This window comes from Arachis ipaensis, chromosome B05 (assembly GCF_000816755.2).
Source record: "Arachis ipaensis cultivar K30076 chromosome B05, Araip1.1, whole genome shotgun sequence".
In the NCBI taxonomy this organism is placed as follows: Eukaryota; Viridiplantae; Streptophyta; class Magnoliopsida; order Fabales; family Fabaceae; genus Arachis; species Arachis ipaensis.
In genome coordinates, this window is record NC_029789.2 from 120,285,174 (window position 1) to 120,308,838 (window position 23,665).

At 35.2% G+C, this 23,665-nt stretch overlaps 3 protein-coding genes and 1 long non-coding RNA gene across 4 annotated transcripts; 3 read left to right on the top strand and 1 right to left on the bottom strand.

Moving 5' to 3' along the window:
• LOC107640969 lies at window positions 947-1,666 on the top strand. Its single transcript, XM_016344477.1, has 2 exons — window positions 947-979; window positions 1,199-1,666. Exons 1-2 carry the CDS (start codon window positions 947-949, stop codon window positions 1,664-1,666), a joined length of 501 nt encoding a protein of 166 aa, XP_016199963.1.
• LOC107643940 (cytochrome P450 82A1-like) lies at window positions 6,969-9,429 on the top strand. The gene is made up of 2 exons (XM_016347700.2): window positions 6,969-8,117; window positions 8,689-9,429. The coding sequence occupies exons 1-2, from the start codon at window positions 7,176-7,178 to the stop codon at window positions 9,316-9,318; spliced, it is 1,572 nt and encodes a 523-aa protein (XP_016203186.1). The 5' UTR covers window positions 6,969-7,175; the 3' UTR covers window positions 9,319-9,429.
• On the top strand, window positions 9,943-13,919 carry LOC107643939 (probable inactive receptor kinase At2g26730). The gene is made up of 2 exons (XM_016347699.2): window positions 9,943-11,527; window positions 12,998-13,919. Exons 1-2 carry the CDS (start codon window positions 10,195-10,197, stop codon window positions 13,558-13,560), a joined length of 1,896 nt encoding a protein of 631 aa, XP_016203185.1. The 5' UTR covers window positions 9,943-10,194; the 3' UTR covers window positions 13,561-13,919.
• Window positions 10,913-16,203, bottom strand: LOC107643941. Its single transcript, XR_001621159.2, has 3 exons — window positions 15,745-16,203; window positions 14,428-14,429; window positions 10,913-10,923 (listed from the first exon to the last, which is right to left on the bottom strand). It is a non-coding gene; the product is annotated as an uncharacterized LOC107643941 (long non-coding RNA).

The following is a 23,665-nucleotide window of genomic DNA, read 5'->3' on the forward strand; positions in this document are numbered from 1 at the left end:
CAGGTGAATGAGGATCGATCCCACGAGGATTAATGGATTAAGTAACAATAGTTGAGTGATTAAGCTAGTCAGCAAGCAAAAAGGAATGTTTTGAGTTCCAATTATCATCAAACAGAAATTAGAGAATTTAAGGAAGCAAACAGTAAACGGGTTGTAAGAATTATATAGAAGAATAGTTAAGATTTTGGAGATATTTACTTTTTCAAATTAACAATTCTTACCAAATACTTTAATCATGCAAGATTCAATTTATGACAAACTCTAATTGATTAAACCCTAATAATTTAGTAATTTAATCTCCTCTAATCTAATCAACCGCCAATTCCTTGGTGACTTAAATTAGATTAAAGGGCTAAGTCCAATTCTAGTTTATTAGCCACATAAACCCTAAGTACCCAAAAATAAGATGATTATATATCACGTATCACGTTAAGTCAGGGTAATTAGAGAATTATGAGAAATTACGTTCAAGCAGTTATTCAAGTGAGTTAACTTTTTCAAGATTCAATAAGAATTCAAGTAGAAAGAGAGTTATCTTTCAATATACTCTAATTCCTAGGGTGAAGACGAAAGAAATCCTTGAATTTAAATCAGTGCATTAATTAAAAGTAGAATGACAATAATATTAATCCATCAAAATAAACAGAGTTCCTAACCTTAATAGAGGAGGTTTAGTTGCTCTTGATTCAGAAAAAAACTTTTAAGTAATAATTAGTTGGTTAATTAGCGTAAAGATACAATGTTAAAAGTTAAATTTATTTAAATAAATAAATAAAATTTAGTAACAACGTGACACAAAACCACAATTTAAAATTTTTTTCATTTAGCTTTCATAATGAGACTAATTTTCTCTATATGAAAAAATATTGGTCTTTTTGTTAAAAATAGAATTATTTGGTATAATTACATGTGGGTGGATTTTGCAGGTAGAAAGTCAACACGTATAATGCGTGTTAGACACATGTTGGCAATACACAAGGTACGTATTAGACATGTTTGGCAACACATAAGGTGCGTGTTAGACACGTGTCATCATTTTGACAACACGAAGAAACATATTAGACACCTTTTTTACTCTTCCACAATACTGTAATACACTTCAAATATTAATATTCAATCAAAACACCATCTTCATCTTCATATTAAAAATAATCTCTCTTATAATGATTCCAACTCTCGGGATGGGCTGGTGAGGCAGATAACCGAGGAAGAGGCAACAGGACTGGAGTTGATGCCAACTGCTGAAGAAATAAAGAATGTAGTGTGGGATTGTGAGTCAACAAAAGCACCAGGGTGTGACGGGTATAATATGAACTTCATTAAGAAGTATTGGGACGAAGTTTGGAAGGAATTCATTGAAGCAGTGTTGGGGTTCTTCTGGTCCGCTAGGCTACCTAGGGATTCGAATGTTACTTGGGTGGCATTGACATCGAAGTTTGTTGGAGCTACTGAAATAAAAGATCTTCGGCCAATTAGTATGGTGGGTTGTGTGTATAAGGTCATATTTAAGGTGTTGGTTCGGAGGATGCAGCATGTAATGCCAGGCTTAGTAGGCAAGACTCGGAGTGCTTTTGTGCAAGGCAGAAAAATTCATGATGGAGCTTTGATAGCCTGTGAAACTGTGCAGTGGGTTAAGTCAAGAAAAAAGGAGCTCAGTGATAATTAAATTGGATTTTCAAAAAGCTTATGATAGGAAAAATGGAGTTTTGTGGATATAGTTTTGCAGAAGATGAGTTTTGGCCAAAGATGGCGGGGGTGGATTAAGGAGTGTGTATGCTCTGCGTCTATGTCGGTGCTTATAAATGGGTCCCCATCTAAACCTTTCAAAATGGAAAGGGGCCTACGACAAGGAGATCCTTTGTCGCCCTTTCTGTTTGTGCTAGTTGTTCATGTCCTTCATAGAATGATTGGGGAGGCGGTGAGGAATGGGCGCATCTCTCCACTGTTGGTTGGATGGGATAACATTGAGCTGTCGCACTTACAGTTTGCGGATGATACTATACTTTTCTGTCCTCTAAAGGAAGAGACTATCAGGAATTACAAGCGTCTAGTGCGCTGCTTTGAGATGATGTCTGGGTTGCGTATTAATTTTGAGAAATCCAGTTTCATCCCAGTTAATTGTGAATAGCGTTGGACGCGGCATATGTGCCATTTGTTGGGATGCAAGGAAGCCTCTCAACTAGTCCGATACCTAGGCATCTCTCTAGGAGCTAATCTGAGATTAGTTAAGACGTGGAAACCAGTGATTGATAAGGTGGAAGGAAAGTTGAGTTTGTGGAAGGCCAAGACCTTCAATAAAGCGGGTAAGCTAGTTCTCATTAAAGCTATTCTCAATAGCCTGCCTATATACTATCTCAACTTGTACAAGATGCCGAAGGCTATAGCGGAGAAGTTGATCTCACTACAAAGACGGTTCTTGTGGAGTAATGAGGATGGGAAGGTTGGGATGCCATTAGTGAGATGGAACTATGGGAGGTAGTGATGGCTCCTAGAAAGGCGAGTGGATTGGGAGTGGGAGATGCAGTGATCAGGAATACAGCTCTTCTGTTTAAGTGGTGGTGGAGGTTTTTGAAGGAAGATTGCCCCTTGTGGAAGAGAGTTGTATGCTCTTGTCATAGCATGAATCCTTCTGAAATGCTGTGTGGCCAGCCTGTCCCCACAAGAGGGGGTCCTTGGAAGGATATTTGTCAGCTTCAAATTAGGGAGCCATAAATCAGAGAGAAAATGATCAGAGGCTTATGATAAACCCATATTTTATGATATATTTTGTACTTAATCTGAGTGATTTATTCAATCATTCACCCACTTATTCATATTAATTGTATGGTTTTACATTCCCTTCCTTATTATGTGATGTATGTGAAAAACATGTTTCCTATGCTTAAAAATAATTATTTTGATTTCCCTTTATTTCCATTCGATGCCGTGATTCATGTGTTGAGTAGTTTCAGATCTTCTAAGGCAGGAATGACTTAAAGGATGGAAAGGAAACATACAAAAATGGAAGAAAAGCACAAAACAGAGTTTTTGAAGAAACTGGCAGCCACGCGATCGCATGGGCGACGCAATCGCATGGGCGACGCGACCGCATGCCAGCGCAAAAAGGCATTGACGCGGTCGAATGAATGACGCGACCGCGTGACAAGGAAAACTCCAAATGACGCGACCGCGTGACCCACGCGGACGCGTGACAGAGGCCACGCACCAGAAATTGCAGAAAACGCTCATAGCGAATTCTGAAGCCCTTTTTGGCCCAAATCCAAGTCCAGAAGGCATAGACCAGAGGTTATGAAGTGGGGGAACGCATCCATTCAAGGAGAGTCTCCACTTTAGTTAGTTTTCATGATTTAGATTTAGTTTTAAAAGGGAGATTCTCTTCTCTCTCTCCTCTCCTTAGGATTAGGATTTAGATTTAGGATTTTATTCGCTTTCAGGATTATCTCTTTATCAGGTTCAATATTCCCTTTTATTTACTTTTGTAATTTAATTTATGAATTCTTCCATGTTACAGATTACTCTTTTGAATTAATGTTATTTAAGGTATTTCAGTTTAATATTGCTTTCTTTTATTTACATTATTGTTATTCCCATCTGAAGATATTTTTATTCCAGTAGATTTACTTTTCTCCTTTTTGGTCTTGGTTAAGATAGAAAGTGTGTAATTGTTTAAGTATGGGAAACCTATTGGGAACATGGATGAAAAAAAAAAAAAACAAAAGGTAGAAAAGTTGAAAAGAATAAAATTGTTCAAATAAAAAAATTTGGGAAGCATGCTCATGTAAAATCACATAATTGAATTACCATGTGCATTAAAAAAAACAAAAAAAAGTGTTATTTTTCAGTAGTTGAATAAAGGGGACACAAAAGAATTCCCCAAATGTGAAATCAAGCAATGCACATGGGATAAAAATAATAAACATTGAAACATGAGCATGTAACATCAAAAGTGGAAGAAAAAAAAGTGGGAACATAGGTAAAGAAGCGTTGCTTTACAAAGTATGTATGTTAGGTGAGATTTTAGACTAATTAAGGATTCATTTATTAGCTCACTTAGCCTTATACATATACCCTTACCTTTACCTTGGCCCCATTACAACCTTAACTAAAGACCTCATGATTTTTGGTATGTCTCTATTCTATAATTGTTGATTGGTTAGATGAAGAACAAAGTTATAGAAAGTAAGAATAAAAAGAAGAATAGAGTGATTAACCCAATAAACACTGAGTGACTAGAAAGTAAACACAAAATCCAGTGAGGGTTCAATAGCTCATTAACATATGTCTATGCTTGAATTATTAATTGTCTAGCAAGTTTATAAAATATTTTTCTCTCCCATTTCAATTGTAAAGGTATTTTATCAACTATCTAAGGTTTGGCTATATATATATGACTCCTTGAGAATGTGAATTAATTCAACTACATGCAAGCTTTATATTCAAGTGAATAAAAATTTAGAATTACATGATGCATCTAGGTAGTTGCATTTAGATTAGATTGCATTGCATGTCATTCCACCACTTTAACCTAACATTACTCTTGGACTTAGCATGAGGACATGCTATTGTTTAAGTGTGGGGAGGTTGATAAACCCATATTTTATGATATATTTTGTACTTAATCTGAGTGATTTATTCAATCCTTCACCCACTTATTCATATTAATTGCATGGTTTTACTTTCGCTTCCTTATTATGTGATGTATGTGAAAAACATGTTTCCTATGCTTAAAAATAATTATTTTGATTTCCCTTTATTTCCATTCGATGCCGTGATTCGTGTGTTGAGTAGTTTCAGATCTTCTAAGGCAGGAATGACTTAAAGGATGGAAAGGAAACATACAAAAATGGAAGGAAAGCACAAAACAGAGGTTTTTGAAGAAACTGGCAGCCACGCGATCGCATGGGCGACGCGACCGCATGCCAGCGCGAAAAGGCATTGACGCGGCCGCATGACTGACACGACTGCGCGCCTCGAGCGAAACACATATGACGCGGTCGCATGAATGACGCGACTGCGTGACAAGGAAAACTCCAAATGACGCGACCGCGTGACCCATGCGGACGCGTGACAGAGGCCACGCACCAAAAATTGCAGAAAATGCTCATAGCGAATTCTGAAGCTCTTTTTGGCCCAAATCCAAGTCCAGAAGGCATAGACCAGAGGTTATGAAGTGGAGGAACGCATCCATTCAAGGAGAGTCTCCACTTTAGTTAGTTTTCATGATTTAGATTTAGTTTTAAAAGGGAGATTCTCTCCTCTCTCTCCTCTCCTTAGGATTAGGATTTAGATTTAGGATTTTATTCGCTTTCAGGATTATCTCTTTATCAGGTTCAATATTCCCTTTTATTTACTTTTGCAATTTAATTTATGAATTCTTCCATGTTACAGATTACTCTTTTGAATTAATGTTATTTGAGGTATTTCAGTTTAATATTACTTTTTTTATTTACATTATTGTTATTCCCATCTGAAGACATTTTTATTCCAGTAGATTTACTTTTCTCCTTTTTGGTCTTAGTTAAGAAATCAGTAACTCAGGAGTTATCAAACTCAAACATGATTGATAATTGTTATCTTTGTTAATTGAATTGAACTTCAATAATCCCAATCTTTTCTTAGGAAATAAATAGGATTCGAAGATCAAACCAATTAATCCCTTGACCTTCCTTTGCTTTAGTAAAGATTAACAAAGTGGAATTAGGATTCAATTTTCATCATCATTGATAAGGATAACTATGATAGGACCTCTAATTTTTCATACCTTGCCAAAAGTTTATTTACAGTTATTTATTTATTTTACTTGTCATTTAAATTGCTTGTTCTTCATTTACTTTATTTGCTAATTAGACTATTCACTCCTCATTCTCAAAACCCCAATTTACAATCTCCATAGCCAATAATAAGAACATACTTCCCTGCAGTTCCTTGAGAAGATGACCCGAGGTTTGAATACTTCGGTTATCAATTTATTTAGGGGTTTGTTACTTGTGACAACCAAAACGTTTGTACGAACGGATTTCTGTTGGTTTAGAGACTATATCTACAACGCGACTATTTTTATAAAATTCTTTACTGGCAAAAATCCCGACGTTCAGCTTGTCTATGGATGTAGGGAATGGCAGAACAATCCGGTTCTGGGAAGATGCCTGGTTACCTAGTGGTATGTTGAAAGATAAGTTTCCAAGACTCTTCTCGGTTTCAAACCTTAAAGGATCTGTTATAGGGGACTGCGGGTTTTGAGATGGGTTAGAATGGATATGGAGCTTCTAGTGGAAGAGAGAGTTATTCCAATAGGAGTTGAAACTTTTACACCAACTCCATGGAGTCTTGCATTCTGTAAGGCTAACAACTGAGAGCGAAGACATGGTGGTCTAAAAATTTGATAAAACTGGTATTTTTTCTACTAACTCTTTTGTGCAAGTATTGTAGGAAGCAGTTCTCCCGGAGGAAATAACAAGCTATAGTTTCACTAGTGCTATTTAGAGGGGTTTCGTCCCGTCAAGGGTCGAGTTAGTTTCTTGGTTTATATTGGTTGAGAGGGTGAATACTAAGGAACGACTATGCAGATTAGGTGTCATTGACCAACATGATAATATGTGTGTTTTATGCTGTAAGTCGGTTGAGTCTGCTTTTCATCTTTTTATTGGCTGTGAGCTCACATGGCAGGTGTGGTGTGCTTGGCTTTTCGCTTTTGGAAGGACATGGACTATGCCAGGTACACTAAAGCAACACTTTGAGAGTTGGACGAATGCTTCAGAGAGAAAGAATGAGAAACAGAGATAGTTCGTGGAATTCTTTGCTATCCTTTGGACAATTTGGCTAGAGAGAAATGATAGAATCTTCAATAATCAAACCTAAGGTGTGGTGAAAATTATAAATAGGTCTTTTATACTATTAAATGAGTAGTTTGGTGGTGAATCTTTTGGTTGTTAATGACAATACCGAAAATAACTAGAAGATGCTTTACTTTTTGAGTGTTCGATGTCGGTGTGTACTTTAAATTGTCTTTTACTACTAGACTTCGTGTTGTTCCACCCTTAATGTGTTAAAAAAAAAAAATAATGATCCCAACTCCCAAAATATCTGTACTTCAAATCCAATATTGATTCCTCAGCAACTCTAATTCAGACGTCAGACACCTAACCTTAAGAAAAAGAAAAGAAAAAAGAAGCAAAATGGATTCTTCAACCCTAAATTACCAAAATGCCACTGTAGCATCTGGAATTGCATCTGCAATAGCCATCTTACTCTGTTTCTTTCTGTTTCGTTTCATCATCAAATTCGGTCATCATAGTAGAGAACCCCCAACAGTGTCCGGAGCATGGCCAATCATCGGTCACCTTCCATTGTTACGCGGTTCAAAGCAGCTCCACATAACTCTAGCTTCCATGGCCGACAAGTACGGACCCCTTTTCACCATCAAGAGTGGCTCCAAAAAGACCATAGTACTCAGCAACTGGGAAATGGCGAAAGAATGCTTCACCACCAACGACATGGCGGTTTCCACTCGCCCCACAAAGCTTGTCGCCAATGAAAACCTTTCATACAACGGAGCCATGTTTGGTTTCGCGCCGTACGGTCCATACTGGCGCCAAATCCGCAAGATTGTGACGTTAGAGCTCCTCTCGAATCGCCGAATCGAGCAACTAAGCCATATTCGTGTCTCTGAAGTTCAAGCTTCAGTGAAAGATGTATACAGAAAAAGAAATAATGACGAAGAGTATGTGTTGGTGGAGATGAAGCAGTGGTTTGCTGAATTGATCTTCAACATGGTTTTTAGGATGCTTGTTGGGAAGAGATGCTTTGGATTTGGTGGTTTGGAAAATAATAACAGGTGTTTGGAAACGATAAGGGAGTTCATGAATTTGTTGGGGGTGTTTACAGTGGGAGATGTTGTTCCTTTGTTAAGGTGGTTGGATTTTGGGGGCTATGAGAAAGCAATGAAGAAAACTGCTAAGGAATTGGATGAGGTTTTGGATGATTTTGTAAGAGAACATCGCCAAAAGAGGAGTTTGTTAGATGAGAAAGATTTTTTGGATGTCATGATTTCGGTTTTTGATGATGCCTCAGGTGTTGATGGATTTGATGCTCATACCATAATCAAAGCCACAACATTGGTACGTGTGTTTTATTTTTACCACAATGATGTATGAGCTCTTTTTTATTTTATTTTTATTTTTTAATGTCAGTTTTATGTTATTTTTTAAAGAAGAAAAACACGTTTTTTTTATTTTGTTAAAATATGAATATTTTTTTGTTTAAAATCTAAGGGGAAAAAACACACACACATATATAGCTAGATATCTAATTGATTTTAGACTAATAAATAGTTGATATACACTTGTACATTTTGATATTTTGGTTGTTGACTCAAAATTATTAGCCTTCTAATACTGGGTGAATTTCATTTATATCATTGATTATGTAAAGAGTAATATTAGAGCACTAATATTATAGCAGTTGATTTTATTTAATATTATAATAAGTTGCTAAGTAAATTTATTATAAATTCACTAAAAATAAATTTGTATAGAGTTTAAATTTTAAATATTTGTTATAATTGAATTTTAGATGTTATTGTTTCTAAGACTTTTGAATGATGACTGTTAAATATTGACTCTTAAAATTATTTCTTGTTTAATTACTTTTTTGAGAAAATTATCTTTACCCATTCAATTTATTTGGCAGACTATGATTACTGGCGCAACCGATACAACGACTGTTACCCTTACATGGGCAATGTGTATGCTATTGAGAAATCCCCACACATTAAAAAAAGCAAAAGAAGAACTCAATACCCAAATTGGGAAAGAGAGACGCATACTTGAGTCTGATCTAAGCAAATTGCAATACCTTCAAGCCATTATTAAGGAGACACTAAGATTGTATCCACCTTCTCCACTTGGAGTGCACCGTGAATTCACAGAAAATTGCAATTTAGGTGGATACCAAATTAAAAAAGGAACTCGATTAATTACAAATATTTGGAAAATCCACACCGACTCTTCTATTTGGTCAGATCCATTAGAGTTCAAGCCAGAAAGGTTCCTGACAACTCATAAAGATGTGGATGTTAAGGGTCATCATTTTGAGTTGTTACCATTTGGAAGTGGTAGAAGGGCGTGTCCAGCAATATCTTTTGGCTTTCAAATGGTTCATTTTATTCTGGCTAGCTTTTTGCATTCCTTTGAGATCTTGAATCCTTCCCCTGAACTTGTTGACATAGATGGAACCCTTGGAATCACCCATGTCAAAACTACTCCGCTTGAGATTCTTGTTAAACCGTGTTTGATTCCCAATTGTTATGAGACCATGTAATAATATTAGATTAGGCACATATGACATAATGCTTGGTGTATTTTTGCTTTCTAAACTATTATGTCTTATTTATCTCCTAAACTATAGTAAAAGTATATAACTTTGGTCATAGGTGTGTTGCTACCTTCACGTAATAGTAGTTAATTATGAGACCAGGTGATCATGTCTAGTAAACCATTCTAAGAGGGTGGGAAGGGTGTACCAAGAATTAATTGGAAGTTAATTCAAAAATCAAGAAAACTAGGAGGTCTTGGAGTGGGGAATATTGTTATAAAAATGCTAATAATGCACAAACTTAGTATATTACAGGACTCTCCTGCAAGAGTTCTGGTCTCTTAAGTCGGGTTCGAATTTGGAAAATTAACATGAAATTTCAGTCACATCAGATCGGGTTATATGATGTGGGATGATAAAGTTCAGATACCGGTGATTCAGTCAGATAAAAAAATGATAACAATGCCATCCTTTTCATATTGGTAAATTAAAAATTTAAGGGTAAAGAATCCCTTTCACACCTAAGTATTAACGAAGAGGTAGAAAAAGCCAAATTGGGAGAAAGACGACGTGCTAATAAATAATAACACGACACATTGATAAGTTTGAAACACACACTCACTGTGAAACTGTGACCATTTCAACATGCCGGCAGCCAAATTCGCTCGTTACTTTCTGCCCTTTGGCTCATTTACTGGGCTTCTCATTCATAATAATATTACACACAACATTTATAGCTCTTCTTAATTATTTCCATTTGGCAACTTAATCTAACATGTCCTAGTTTTTTTAAGTGAACATTATTATTGCCTTCATGGATCATACATGTTTTCATTTCTTCTAATTTCAGATCATTTTTGAAAAAAAAAAAAAGAAGAAAGAATGGGTCTGAAACTCATGTGGGTACCCTCCATTTTCATCATCTCGTTGTTCCTAAGTGTTAATTCAGAGGAACAAGTGGTGAAGCAAGCTTTGGTGAAGTTCATGGAAAAGCTTGCACCAAATAATGCGGAACGAGATTCCAAGAATTGGGGTTGGAACCTCACATCAGATCCATGCACTGATCATTGGCACGGTGTGATTTGTCATTCGGACAACAAAACCGTGATGAGCATAGTTCTTGAACATTTAAATCTGAAAGGTGTTCTAGATGCTACTTCTCTTTCCACTGCGAAGTCTCTTATGCTCCTTAGCCTAAAAAACAATACCCTACATGATTCTGTTTCGGAGGACATAGGGAACTTGAAGTCCCTAACTCATCTCTATCTAAATGGTAACCGATTCTCCGGAAAGCTTCCGATCTCTATTGGGAAAATAACCAGCTTGATGAGGCTTCATGTTTCCGATAACAACTTCTCCGGAGAGATACCTGAAATGTCTCGTCTTTCGCAGCTGGTATCTTTTCTTGCAGACAACAATAACTTCACCGGAAGAATTCCTCATTTCGACTTCTCAAAACTTCAGTTGTTTAATGTCTCAAACAACAAGTTATATGGTCCTATTCCTGATGTTAGAGGAAAATTCTTTCAAGATAGCTTTTATGGTAATCCTGGTTTGTGTGGAAAACCACTTGCTAATGCATGTCCACCTGCACCTGCACCTGCAGCTCCTCTTCCTCTTCCTCTTCCTCGGCCACCTCCGGATTCATCGCACGATGGTTTTAAGCTTTATTTAGGATACATAGTTCTTTGTTTCATGGTGTTGGCTTACATTGTCCTGAAATTGGTTCGAAAATTCAAGACAAAAGACAGAGCATTGGATGAAATGCAAAAGACAGAGAAAGACAAGCCTAATAGTGAAGCTTATTACAATTCAAGTGGATCAAAGAGTGGAATAATAATTGGAATGAGATCAGAGAGTTCATTTTCATCTTTGGAAAGCGGCATGGCTTCAGCTTCCGGTCTTGTGGTTCTTTCGAGCGCAGAGTATAAGGCGCTGCGATTCGAGGACTTGCTTGGTGCTCCGGCGGAGTTGGTTAGGAGAGGGAAGAATGGAAGCCTGTACAAGGTGATGATGGAGAATGGGATGGTTTTGGCAGTGAGAAGAGTCAAGGATTGTGGGATTTCAAAGCAACATTTTCAGACAAGGATGGAGATCATAGCAAAAGTGAAGCATCCAAGAGTGCTTCCGCCTCTTGCATATTATTGCTCTCATCAAGAGAAGCTCCTTGTCTATGAATACATGCACAATGGAAGTCTCTTCATGTTGCTTTTTGGTAAGTGATGAAAATCATGACTTCATACTTTCTGAATGATTTAGAGGCTTCAAAATTCTATCCAAACCGAATTAAAACTAAAGTAAAAAACAAAACCGAAATAAATCGGTTTAATTTTAATATTATTCTTGTTTGCTTTTTGGTTTTAATTTGTAAAATCGAACCGAAAATATATAAAGAAATACTAAGGAGCCGTTAAAATTTATTGTTTTTTGTCATTATTTTTAGCTATTAACCTAATTCTTTTAAATATTGATGACAAAATTTTTAGTTAAGCCATATTTTCTTATTTCAATATATTAAAAAACATAACCAAAATTTTTTTGTAACCTTTTCTTTTTTCATTCTTTTTTTGTATAAAACTTTAAAACTAGCAATAAATTATCAGCGCTTCAAAATCTAAGAAAAATCATTTGTATTGGTGATCGTTGGAGGGACGATTTCATTTACATACCAAAATTGAATATTATTGCCTCTTCAATATGTTAATTATTCGTGTCAAATTTAATAGTGTGACAACATTGAATCAGTTTAAAACTTTTTAGAATTAAATAGGACGTTTGAAATTTTTTGACAAAAAATAAAAAATTTGAAATATTAAAGACTAAATTAAAATATAGTCTAAATATTAGAGATCAAAATAATACTTTACTCTATATTAATAATTCATAATTATACTTATAGAATATATATGTATATGTATATGCTTAGTTGCTTACAACTATATGACTTTGTGTTCAAATAATTTTTATTCGCTTACTTTATTCCGTTTTGACATTATTGTCTCAGATTCTATGTTTATATATTTTTATAAAAATATCAATAAATAATAAAATTTGAATGAAGTTACAATTCAATTTCTATATTTATAAATTTTTTTAGAAAAAATATAGGTAGACAATGAAAATATTAAATAATGTGAACAAATAGATATATCAGATGTTCATTTCACTTGGTGTACGGATGGTTATTTTAATACTAAGATTTAAGTGGATAATTTGGAGGTGTAGTGTATTTTTATTTGATTAGTAGTTATTCATGTTGTTCAAGATAGTCATTGTTTACCTAACCCTCCCCATTTTTTTATGAAACAAATGAAAACTAAACCATATCAAACCATACCAAGCTGAAGTTAAATTTATGGTTTGATTTTTTTAATTTTTTTCCTTCTCAAATCCTAACAAATAATATCATCTTTAAAGAAAAAATTTGGATACGTAATTAAGCATACACACAGCAAGAGCTGGTGAGGCTCCACAAATTAGCATAATTAATTAATTATTAATATAATTTTGAAGCCAAGACTGAGTATGAAGTATGGTAAGTGGTAACTAAGCATACACCCAGAGCAATTTTAATTTCTGATTGCTTGTTAATTTTAGTTCTTGTGATAATTTTCTCACATGGTATACTTTACTTACTAGTGCTTAAAATTATTATTTGTCTTCAAACTTGAATTATGAACACAAGGATCCCAAAGTGGCGGGCACCACTCTTTTGGTTGGCGGAGCAGACTAAAAGTGGCGGCCGACGTAGCCGCGGCACTAGCACACATGCATGAGAATCTCAGAGAGAGTGAAGTACCATCACACGGCAACTTGAAATCAAGCAACATCTTATTTGACAAGAACATTGATCCATTCATAAGCGAATACGGCCTATTTGTGACCGAAAATAATAACCAACACTACTACCACCACTCGCAAAATATCATCAGAAACGGTGTCAAAGGTGATATCTACGCCTTCGGTGTGATACTCCTTGAGATGCTAACCGGGAAAGTGGTTAAGAATAGTGATGGGTTTGGTGATTTGGCGAAATGGGTGAACTCGGTGGTGAGAGAGGAATGGACAGTTGAAGTTTTTGACAAGTCACTAATCAGAGAAGGTGCATCTGAAGAGAGGATGATGAGCTTGTTGCAGGTAGCGTTGAATTGCACCAGTGCTTCTCCAAATGATAGGCCAAGTATGAATCAAGTTGCAATGGTTATAAGATCCCTGAAGGAGGATGAAGAAAAATCAGTGTCCTTCTGACTGACAAGCTTTGATTCATGTGGAGCAATTAAGAATTTTAGACTCTACGTGGTAACTATAGGGTTCTATTTTGAGAAAGAAATAAGGAAAGTCAGGAAGCATCTATTTTGTTAGTTTCGTGAAGTCCAAGCACATATTGATAAGTACCAAGTTTTTGTAATGGAATTTATACAAAAATTTGAGAGGATCCATTCCCAATTTAATCAGCGTCTTATTCCGATGAGAAATCAAAAGTAAGAGCTGATTTCCGTGGGAAAACGAAAAGCACTAATGTCAAATAATCTATTTCAGTGATTGTGGCTGGATTTGTACACAAATTTAATATCCACCAAAATCAGTATATATATGTATGGAGACAATTTTTCAATCCATTCAAAAGAAAAAAATTACCAGTTTCCTTAGATTAGATAACTATGCGTTGCAGCGTTGGTCCAATTTCATTGCTTCAATGAGAAAATGTTTTGTAGGATAGGACCCCAAATGAGAAAATAAGACTGGATTAGGGGATTGTTCGAAAACTAACGATGCTAGTACACAGAACAGATAAACTATCAGTTTACAATTGTAGAACAAATATACCGGGCTTCTACTTTAACTTCAATACCTAGTGCTGTTGTAAAAGAAAATACTCAACATACATAAGTCATGAAAATGAAATCAAGGTGCTTATTAGTTATTTCTTCACTCTGTGAACTGTGTCAGGACCTTCCTCCTTAAGATCCCTAAGCATCTGAAGCTGCAATATTGTTAGAATTAATAATAAACTACATAAATCAAAGTTGACATTGCTGGTGTAAATCAAAGATCACATTAAGGGCATGCACAAATAGAGAATCAAATCTCTCATATACATATGTAAATTTTAACATCTACATTGACTTTTTAGCCCTGTGTAAAATACACACACACTTGAGTAAAATGTTTTAAGAACCAGCCTGCAACAACATGACCTGATTCATGGAAAGCTTGCGCATCACCAGGTTGAAAAAATAGATATATTATTAGAAAAACTCTAACAATAAATGGAAAAGGTTGAGTTAAGAGTTCCAATTTTTATGAAGTCCAGCATTTTCAATCTATCCATAATTTCTTATTTCTTATCCACCATAACTTTTGACGAGATGGAAACACTGAAATAAATGGAAACATTTAAATACTGTAAACCAATGAACAATGAACAATAGAAAATAAAATTACTTTTAATTCAAAAAAATCAGCAATGAACAGTGAACAACAATCAGCAATCAAACAACAAATACATTGAGCAATGAACAACAATCAGCAAGATCCTGTTCTCATTATTCAAATTTAGCTTACCATACTGATTTCAATCTAACCCTATAAAGATCCAGAAGCTCCAAAACATACTAAATCATACTAAATCACTTCAAAAGTAATTCAGTAATTCAACACTCAACAAAACAGCAGAACAAAACACAACAGAGGCAGTTTCAGTAATTCAATAGCACAAAACAAACCAGAAGCAGTTGAAGCAGTTTTAAAATTGAATAGGTGTCATACTTTAACGGATTCGATACTCATCTGTACTTACTACTCAGTGCAGCATAACCACAAAACCAACAAGACAACCCCATATGAAATCAATTGGTACCTTTTTGCTTAATTTTACAGTTGACACACTGTTATCTTTGGCATCAGTCAACTTCAAAATGAGTGGGTAAACCTCAACACTATATTGCTTCTGTGTAGCACCCTGCGAGATCAACTTCCTCGGTAATGCTGGTCCACCTTTATACCTAGACCATGGTAGATAGAAATCTGTTACATATTCTACAAATCAAATCAGATGACACAATTGAAATATAACCTTAACCGCACAAGTTCCAAGACTTCTCCATTTATATGTTACATTCAATCTAACATTATCAAGATCCAGAACCTCCAACACTTGATAAATCATAGTAAATCGCTTCAAAACTCAAAAGTAATTAAGTAATTCAACAAAATAGCAAAACAAAACAAGACTCAAAACTTTCATCAATTCAACAGAACAACACAAACTAGAAGCAGATTCAGTAATTCAACAAAACAAACAAAACAGCAATTTTAGTAAAGTTACATACCTGACTCGGTGGCTCGGGCTCCATATCTGACTTGATACGATGCTCTGTGTCCGTTGGGTGGTCCTGGCCTGCTGGGTGCGATTTGCGAGCTGCAAGGGACTGAGGGTGGTGGTGGGTGCGACTTGCAAGGGTGGTGCCGACTTGCTGGGCGCTGGGCGCTGGCTGTGTGCTGCAGTGCTGGGCTGCTCTGTCCGCGAGGAGGTCCTGGGTGGGAGCAGTGGAAGGGCTGCGCTGGGAGGAAGGTGGCGGTGGCTGCGAGGTGGTGGGAGGAGGTCTCTCACCAGCGATGGGAGTTGCAGAGAGCGAGGCTGTGAGACCTAGGGAGTAGGGAGAGAGGGGCTAGGGTTCGTTTGGGAGTGGGGCTTGGGGGAATTGCCGAATGGGGTTACTGGGTTAGGTTTAGGTTTCGTTCATTTTGGGGGAGGGGGGTTTGGTTTTTTTTGGTTTTTTACCTGACCGGTTCGGTTCGGTTCGGTTGGAGTTTTTATTATCAAAACCGAAAACCAAATCGAACCGAACTAAAAACAGCAAAATATATTTTTTTCGGTTTTTTTGGTTGTCGGTTTGTTCGGTTTTCGATTTTTCGATTCGGTTGATCGGTTTAGTTCGGTCCGGATTGGTTTTGAACACCCCTAATAGGTAGACACACATTGCAAAAATGAGTGAAACTATGAGCATAACTTGGTTTAACAATTTCTAGCTCATGTGCATATCGATGACTGGCTGGATTGAAAATAAATGATGGTAAGTTCTAAGAGGGGCTAGGGTTCGTTTGGGAGTGGGGCTTGGGGGAATTGCCGAATGGGGTTACTGGGTTAGGTTTAGGTTTCGTTCATTTTGGGGGAGGGGGGTTTGGTTTTTTTTGGTTTTTTACCTGACCGGTTCGGTTCGGTTCGGTTGGAGTTTTTATTATCAAAACCGAAAACCAAATCGAACCGAACTAAAAACAGCAAAATATATTTTTTTCGGTTTTTTTGGTTGTCGGTTTGTTCGGTTTTCGATTTTTCGATTCGGTTGATCGGTTTAGTTCGGTCCGGATTGGTTTTGAACACCCCTAATAGGTAGACACACATTGCAAAAATGAGTGAAACTATGAGCATAACTTGGTTTAACAATTTCTAGCTCAGGTGCAGATCGATGACTGGTTGGATTGGAAATAAATGATGGTAATTAGGGACATGTGAGTTTGTTCTGCCTTATACCCAGCGCTGTTGATGTTTTCATTTAGCTATTGGGATGCTTCTTGGTGTCCCTTATGTTCCTTGCTACCTCTCTTTCTCTTAGTGGTAGTGTTTTTACTTTTTAGAACCAATCTACTTAAATACAAATAGAGGAGCTTTTAAGTAAAAAATATGGGGGATGGAAGAGTAAAGAAGATGGGACAAGATGATATATGTTATTAGGAATGATTATGTTTGGTTGTTATTGGTGTCATCTTTATACTGAGATTGGCGGTTTTATTTTGACTCTATGTTGCTTTTGGAAGGTTATACGCATTTGAGAGTGGAATATCTTGATAGTGATGTTTTTTGGCAGGGATGCTGTTGTAGTTGGTCTCTTTTATGTTGGGATTGCTGTCTCTGTTTTGTTGTGTTTTTGGTTTTTATGTTTTACCTTTAGCATTGATGTTGTTGCTAGTTTATTTTGGGTGATTGTTGGGTGATTATGTATCCATGATGCCTGTTGGGTAATTAAATTGGGTACCTTTCAAGTTTCAACTATAATCTTGTCCTTTTTTTATTGTTATGTATGGAATCCTTTAATCATTAAACAAGTGGTTGATATTATTATTGTAAATTTAGTTAAAGTATTATAAATACTGCATGTTAAAAAATAGTATAAAAATATAACATGTTTGATATTATTGTAAATTTAATATTATTATACATACTATCTGATAGCCAATCACATCCACTATATTAATTCAAATGCTTGATGAGTGTTTTGTGTCTTATCATGATATTTTAATGGTTTGTAGTAGTTTTGAATGAACGACTTAGAGACTTTGATCATTCGATTCATCTAACTTGCACATTAATTTTGAAAAATTTAATGTCCAGTGATATAGTTTTTAAAAATACAAGCACCTAGACAACAAATTATGGATAAACTAGAACCCATCATTTTAAAATTGGATATAATATATTATTAATTTTACTTTTATCTCTTAAAAGTATTGATAAATTTTTCATTTGATATAATTTCTCTATAAATTGCCTTAAGGATGAATATCTCACCTGTTTAAGTTTGATATGCTGCTTTCTCCAAAGTGTATGTAGCAGATTAGGAAAGAGAATAATGTCTTGTGTAGTTGCTTATTTTTTTGTTCTTTTAATTTTGTAGATGATACCTCATAGAAGATAGAAAATTGGGGGGAGTCCAGAAGAAAAAGTAGTGATCTGAACATAATCATATCATGCCTATTAGAGTTACTTATATCGTTTATTTTTAATTACTTATAGTTTTCTTATATGATGATCTGATCCACTTTATTTTGTTCTGTGTGGGTTAAGATGATATCACTCTTTTCGACAAGGACTAAGGATCAAATTATACAATTGAAGATCTAACTTAGCAGCCACACTAAGTTGGTGAGGAATTTAACATGAATGAAAATACACATCAACTTCAAAATTCAACAGAAAATAATTTTTCCAAAGACATCTTAGCCAGTGGTGCACCAATGATGCATGAGTATCTTTAATTATTTTTAGTTGTTATTTTTTTAAACAAAGGTAGTGATCTATCATTTTTATTAAGATTTTCATGTTTTTAATCACTGTTCTTAGAATTTCTTTTCTTGAATTGAGTTAGAAATTTTCATTACTTTGATTGAGATTTTTTTTGGAGCTTTGATCAATACTTCTTGGAGTTGCTAATTTGAAAACATAATTTAAAAAAGTTTTGTTTTCAAATCCAAGAGGTTGAGCCATATAGACCTCTCTATCTATTATTCCATTGAGGAATACACACTTTACATCCATTTGGAATAACTTGAAGCCACAGTGAGCCGCATAGGCTAAGAGCAATCTGATGGCTTTTATTCGAGGTACAGGTGCAAATGATTCATCAAAATCAATACCCTCCTCTTGATCATAGCCTTGAGCAACTAATCTTGCTTTGTTTCGAACAATGGTTCTATTTTCACCCAATTTATTTCTAAAAATCCATTTAGTACAAGTGACTTTCTTTCCATTTGAATCTGATACAAGGGTCCAGACCTGATTCTTTTCAAACTGTTGTAATTCCTCCTCCATTGTCAATACCCAAGCTGGATTAGCAATGCTTCTTGTATATTTTGAGGTTCGATCTTTGATATGAGAGCTATATTGTTTGATTTGACTCTTTTAAAAGATGATCTTGTTGTCATTCTTTTGGACGGGTCACCAATTATGAATTCCTCAAGATAATTTTTTAGAAATTTCTATTCTCTTGGCCTTTTAGTTTGAGTTGATGATTCTGGTTCATTATCATCAACAACTGCCTCTGCTTCAGAATTTTCTGCTGTGATAGGAGATAATTCTAAATTGTCTCCTGCAGAATTGACATTCTCAGTACTGGCAGGTGCAGTGTCTTGAAAACTTGAATTTGATTGCTCTATCTCAGCGTTCTTGATCACTTCAACTTCAAAACCTAGACTATCATCAATACAAACACTAAGAATAATGTTAGATTCACAAAATGTGACATGCATAGTCTCCTCAACAGTCTTAGAATTCTTGTTATAGATTCTATCTGCCTTGCTATTTGTGGAATAATCAAGAAAAATACTTCAATGTGTTTTAGGATCAAATTTTTTCAAATTTTCTTTTATGTTCAGTATAAAACATTTGCAGCCAAATACAAAAATAATTGAGATTAGGAGGATGTCCTTTCCAAAATTTATATGGTGTTTTCTTCAAAAACTTCTTATGAGTGTTCGATTTAAAACATAACAAGCTGTATTTACAGAAAATGCTTCATGTTTATGAGCTAGAAAGAATACCCAACCAAATATAGTGTATTCATCCACAATAATCATTCCATAGCTTTTTCCTCCAAGACTTTGAATTCTAGTTGGTCCAAACAGGTCAAGATGCAACAATTTCAATGGTTTCTTAGTAGAGACATCTTCCTTGGGTTTGAAAGAAATTTTTGTTTGTTTACCCATTTAACAAGCATCACAAGTAATATCTTTATCAAACTTAATGTCAGGAAGACATCTTACTAAGCCTCTTTTAACAAGCTTAGAGATTTGGATCATGTTAGCATGTCCTAGTCTCTTATATCACATCCATTTTTCAAATTCCATTGAAGAAAAATAAGTTACATTTTGAACCTTAAGATCATCTAAAGCGAGACAATAAATATTGTCACATCTTTTTACAATAAACAAAACAGTCCCTGTTTTTTCATTTATGACTCTACAATCTAATTTCCTAAAGGTTACCGCATATCCAATATCACACAATTGACTTATGTTCAATAACTTGTGCTTTAACCCATCTACTAAAAAAATACTATCTATGCAAGTAGAAAAATCTTTGCCAACCTTACCACTGGCAATTATTTTACCTTTACCATTATCTCCGAAAGTGACAAACCCTCCATTATATTTGTTGAGTTTGATGAAGAAGGTAGCATTTCCGGTCATATGCCTTGAATATCCATTATCAAGATACCACATATCCGATTTCCTCTTAAATGTATGGCAAACCTGCATGTTCTTTAACTAACCTTAGGTATCCAAATTCATTTAGATCCTCTTATGTGAAATTTTTTTGGTTGTTCAAGAGCATTATAATCATAAACAACTTTATACAATTTGTTATCATCACCAAAAGATTTTAGAAAAATGAAGCACCGTTGAGGAATATGACCATTCAATTGCATTTATAGCAATGTTTTCCATTTGCTGAATTTTAAAGCTTGCTTGAAATTTTTGGCTTAACAATCATAGAAGAGAAAACTTTAGATTTTTTAAATGTCTGTTTGAAAATAAATTTGCTTTCCTCTTTGAATCCAAATCCAAATTTTCTAAAACTAGATCTTTGACAAGCAAGTAATTTGTCAAGATTTTGTGAACCTTGAAAAAATTTTGCTAATTCTTCGTTAAGATTGTTAGTTTTCTCATTCAACCTTTCTTTTTCAGCAATTAAATCAGTAAAGGCTAAAACCGGATGCTTGAGTTTGAATTTGTTTAATTTAGCTCTTAAAGCATAATTTCTTCTTTCAAATATTTTTCATCACAAGTTTCGGTTGCCTTTACCTTTTCTAATAAAAATTTATTTTCAGCTCTCAATGCCTTATTATCTTTCTTGCACTTAACATATTTGTTAAGAAGTTTCTTTGAGTTCATAGTGAAATCTTTGACAGTATAGTGCAATTCATCAATGGATAAGTCAGAGAGATCTACCTCATCCATGTCCGTGTGATCAGCCATCAAGCACATTTGAGCCTCTTGATCAGAGTCTTCTTCTTCTTCAGAATCAATGTCATTTTTCAAGTCTTCCCATGTTGCCATCAGCACCTTCTTTTTGTCTTTTTTTAATTTTTTGCCTTCAATTGAGGACAATCGGACTTGAAGTGACCTGGTTCTTTACAGTGGTGACAAGTATACTTGAATTGATCCTTCTTAAAACCTTTTAATGAAGTAGTTCCTTTGCTTTTGCTTTTGAATCTCATTAATCTTCTCATTTTTCTTGCAAAGAGTACCATTTTTTCATCTGAAATACTGTCATCAGATTCCTCTTGTTTGGCTATCATTTTTTATTTTAATGCTACACTTTTTTTATCATCTCTGTCTTGAGACATGTGAGTAGTTTCATAGGCTAGCAGCTTGCCTTTTAGCTCATCATAAGTGATTTTTAACAGTTAATTTCTTTCAGAGATGACTATACTTTTTACTTTCCACTTCTTCGTAAGATTCTCCAAGATCTTTCTTACTAATATTTCTTCGGAATAGCTCTTCCCCATGGCATCCAGGTTGTTGATGATTATTGAAAACCTTTCGAACATCTAATCGATGCTCTCATTCTCCTTCATGGTGAACATCTCGTACTCCTTCATCAGCATGTCTATTCTTATCTCTCTCACTGGTTTGGTTCCTTCATGGGTGAGTTTGAGCTTGTCCTAGATTTTCTTAGCAGTTTTGCACCTTAAAGCAAGCTTTTCTGTATTCTTCAAAATTATAGCACAGTGCATTAGGTTAATTGCCTTGGCATTGAGTTCAACCTTCTTCTTTTCTTCCTCTGTCCACTCATTGTCTTCCTTTGCCACCACATATCTATCAGCCATTTTGCTTTGTTGGAATTTCAGATCCGTTGACAATAATCTTCCAGAAGTTGTAGCCGATTGACTGCACGAAGATTCTCATTCTCTCTTTCCAGTATGAGTAGTTGCTGTTGTTGAAGTAGGAAAGTCTATTGTTGGACTGCCCTTCAATGAGTGTGTACGCCATGATGTTAGCACCCATATTGTTGGCCATGGATCTTTACTCTAATTTGTGAAACTTGATTCCGTGAGACCTTAACTGATGGAACTGCTAGAACTTGAGAAAGGGGGGGTTGAATCAAGTTGAATCCAGAGGTGAACTTCTTTAGCTCTGTTTTTTACGGAAGCTGATTATGCATGATATTTTTTTTGTTTTGTCTCTAAAACCAGAAATAAACAGAGAAGGGAAGAAGAGAATGAGACCAGCACGTATTCTAATTCAATTTTCTAGTGCCATGAAACCTATATCTAGTCTTCACCACAACCATAGTGGAATTTCCACTATAATCAACTAGATTACATACACCAATACCAATGAATTATAAACCTAATTCATATAGTATCAAATTCTAAGCTTATACCCAAACCTAGCTACTACCAAGTGCTGTCCCAACTTAAGAAAGGAGAACTCACTGGTTCAGTCAGCCACGAAGTGCTATCCCAACTTGGCAAGGAGAACTAAACCTTAGTTCAGCAAAACCAAATTACACAGAAACTGTCTTGGCTTTTTCATGCATTTCTCTTGTCTCTTTTGGCATGGCTTTTTCATATTTTTCTACTCAGAATCATAAGTCTTTTTCTCAATTATAGAAAGATAACATTAGATAGCCATAATACTAAAATTTTGAATGAAGCTTAAAGTTGAAAAAAATGATTCTTGGTTAAGTGTGAGTAATGATGCTCCAATGGCACTCTTTTTTCCTTGCTTCAATGTTGTTGTGAGCCTTACAGTATAGGATGCAGTTTTCTCTTCAAAATTTTTTCATTGTCTCTTCCAATTTCTGGTACCTTTTTCCCGTTGCATTTGTCTTCTTTGACATGCAATACTTTTTCATTTTTCTCCACTACCTCTGTTGTTCTTGTATTTTGTTGTTGCCCTACCAACCTTTGAAAGTTTAATCCTCTGCTGTCCTTGGAGGTGCTGTCTTCCTTGGCATGCAAAGCTTTTTCCATTTTGTGCCAATACAGCTGTTGCTCAATGCACTGCATTTTTGTTTTGCTCTTCCAATCTCAGCTAGTGACCTTCTGCAGTTTGATCTTGTAATGTCCTTGTGTCCTTGTTGTCTCTTACTTCTTTTCTAACGTTGGAAACTATCCCATTTGATTTTTTTTCTTTGATCAACTATGAATTGTTGAACCCTTTCTCTTAACTTCATGAAACTAATGTTTGCTCACCATTACATGTGGGTTGAAGCTTGTTCTTCAAATGTAATGGGCTCATATTTTGATTTGGCTGAAGCAACATGAGCTAGCTGAGATGAGCATATTGGGCTTGCAACACTAATACATACATTAATTACACTTTGGATTTTTAACCCAATAATAAATATTTGTTATCACATTAACTTAACAAAATCAATTCTAACTCAACAATATATTTAGTTCATCCATCTTTTAAGTATCTTATACTTACCGACTAATATGGGTATATTCAATTCAGTAGCACACACGTAATACAATTATATATTACTTATTATAATTATTTATATTAATGTATCAGTTATTTATACCTTTAATTTATAATATTAATATCTAACTTTTTTCATCAT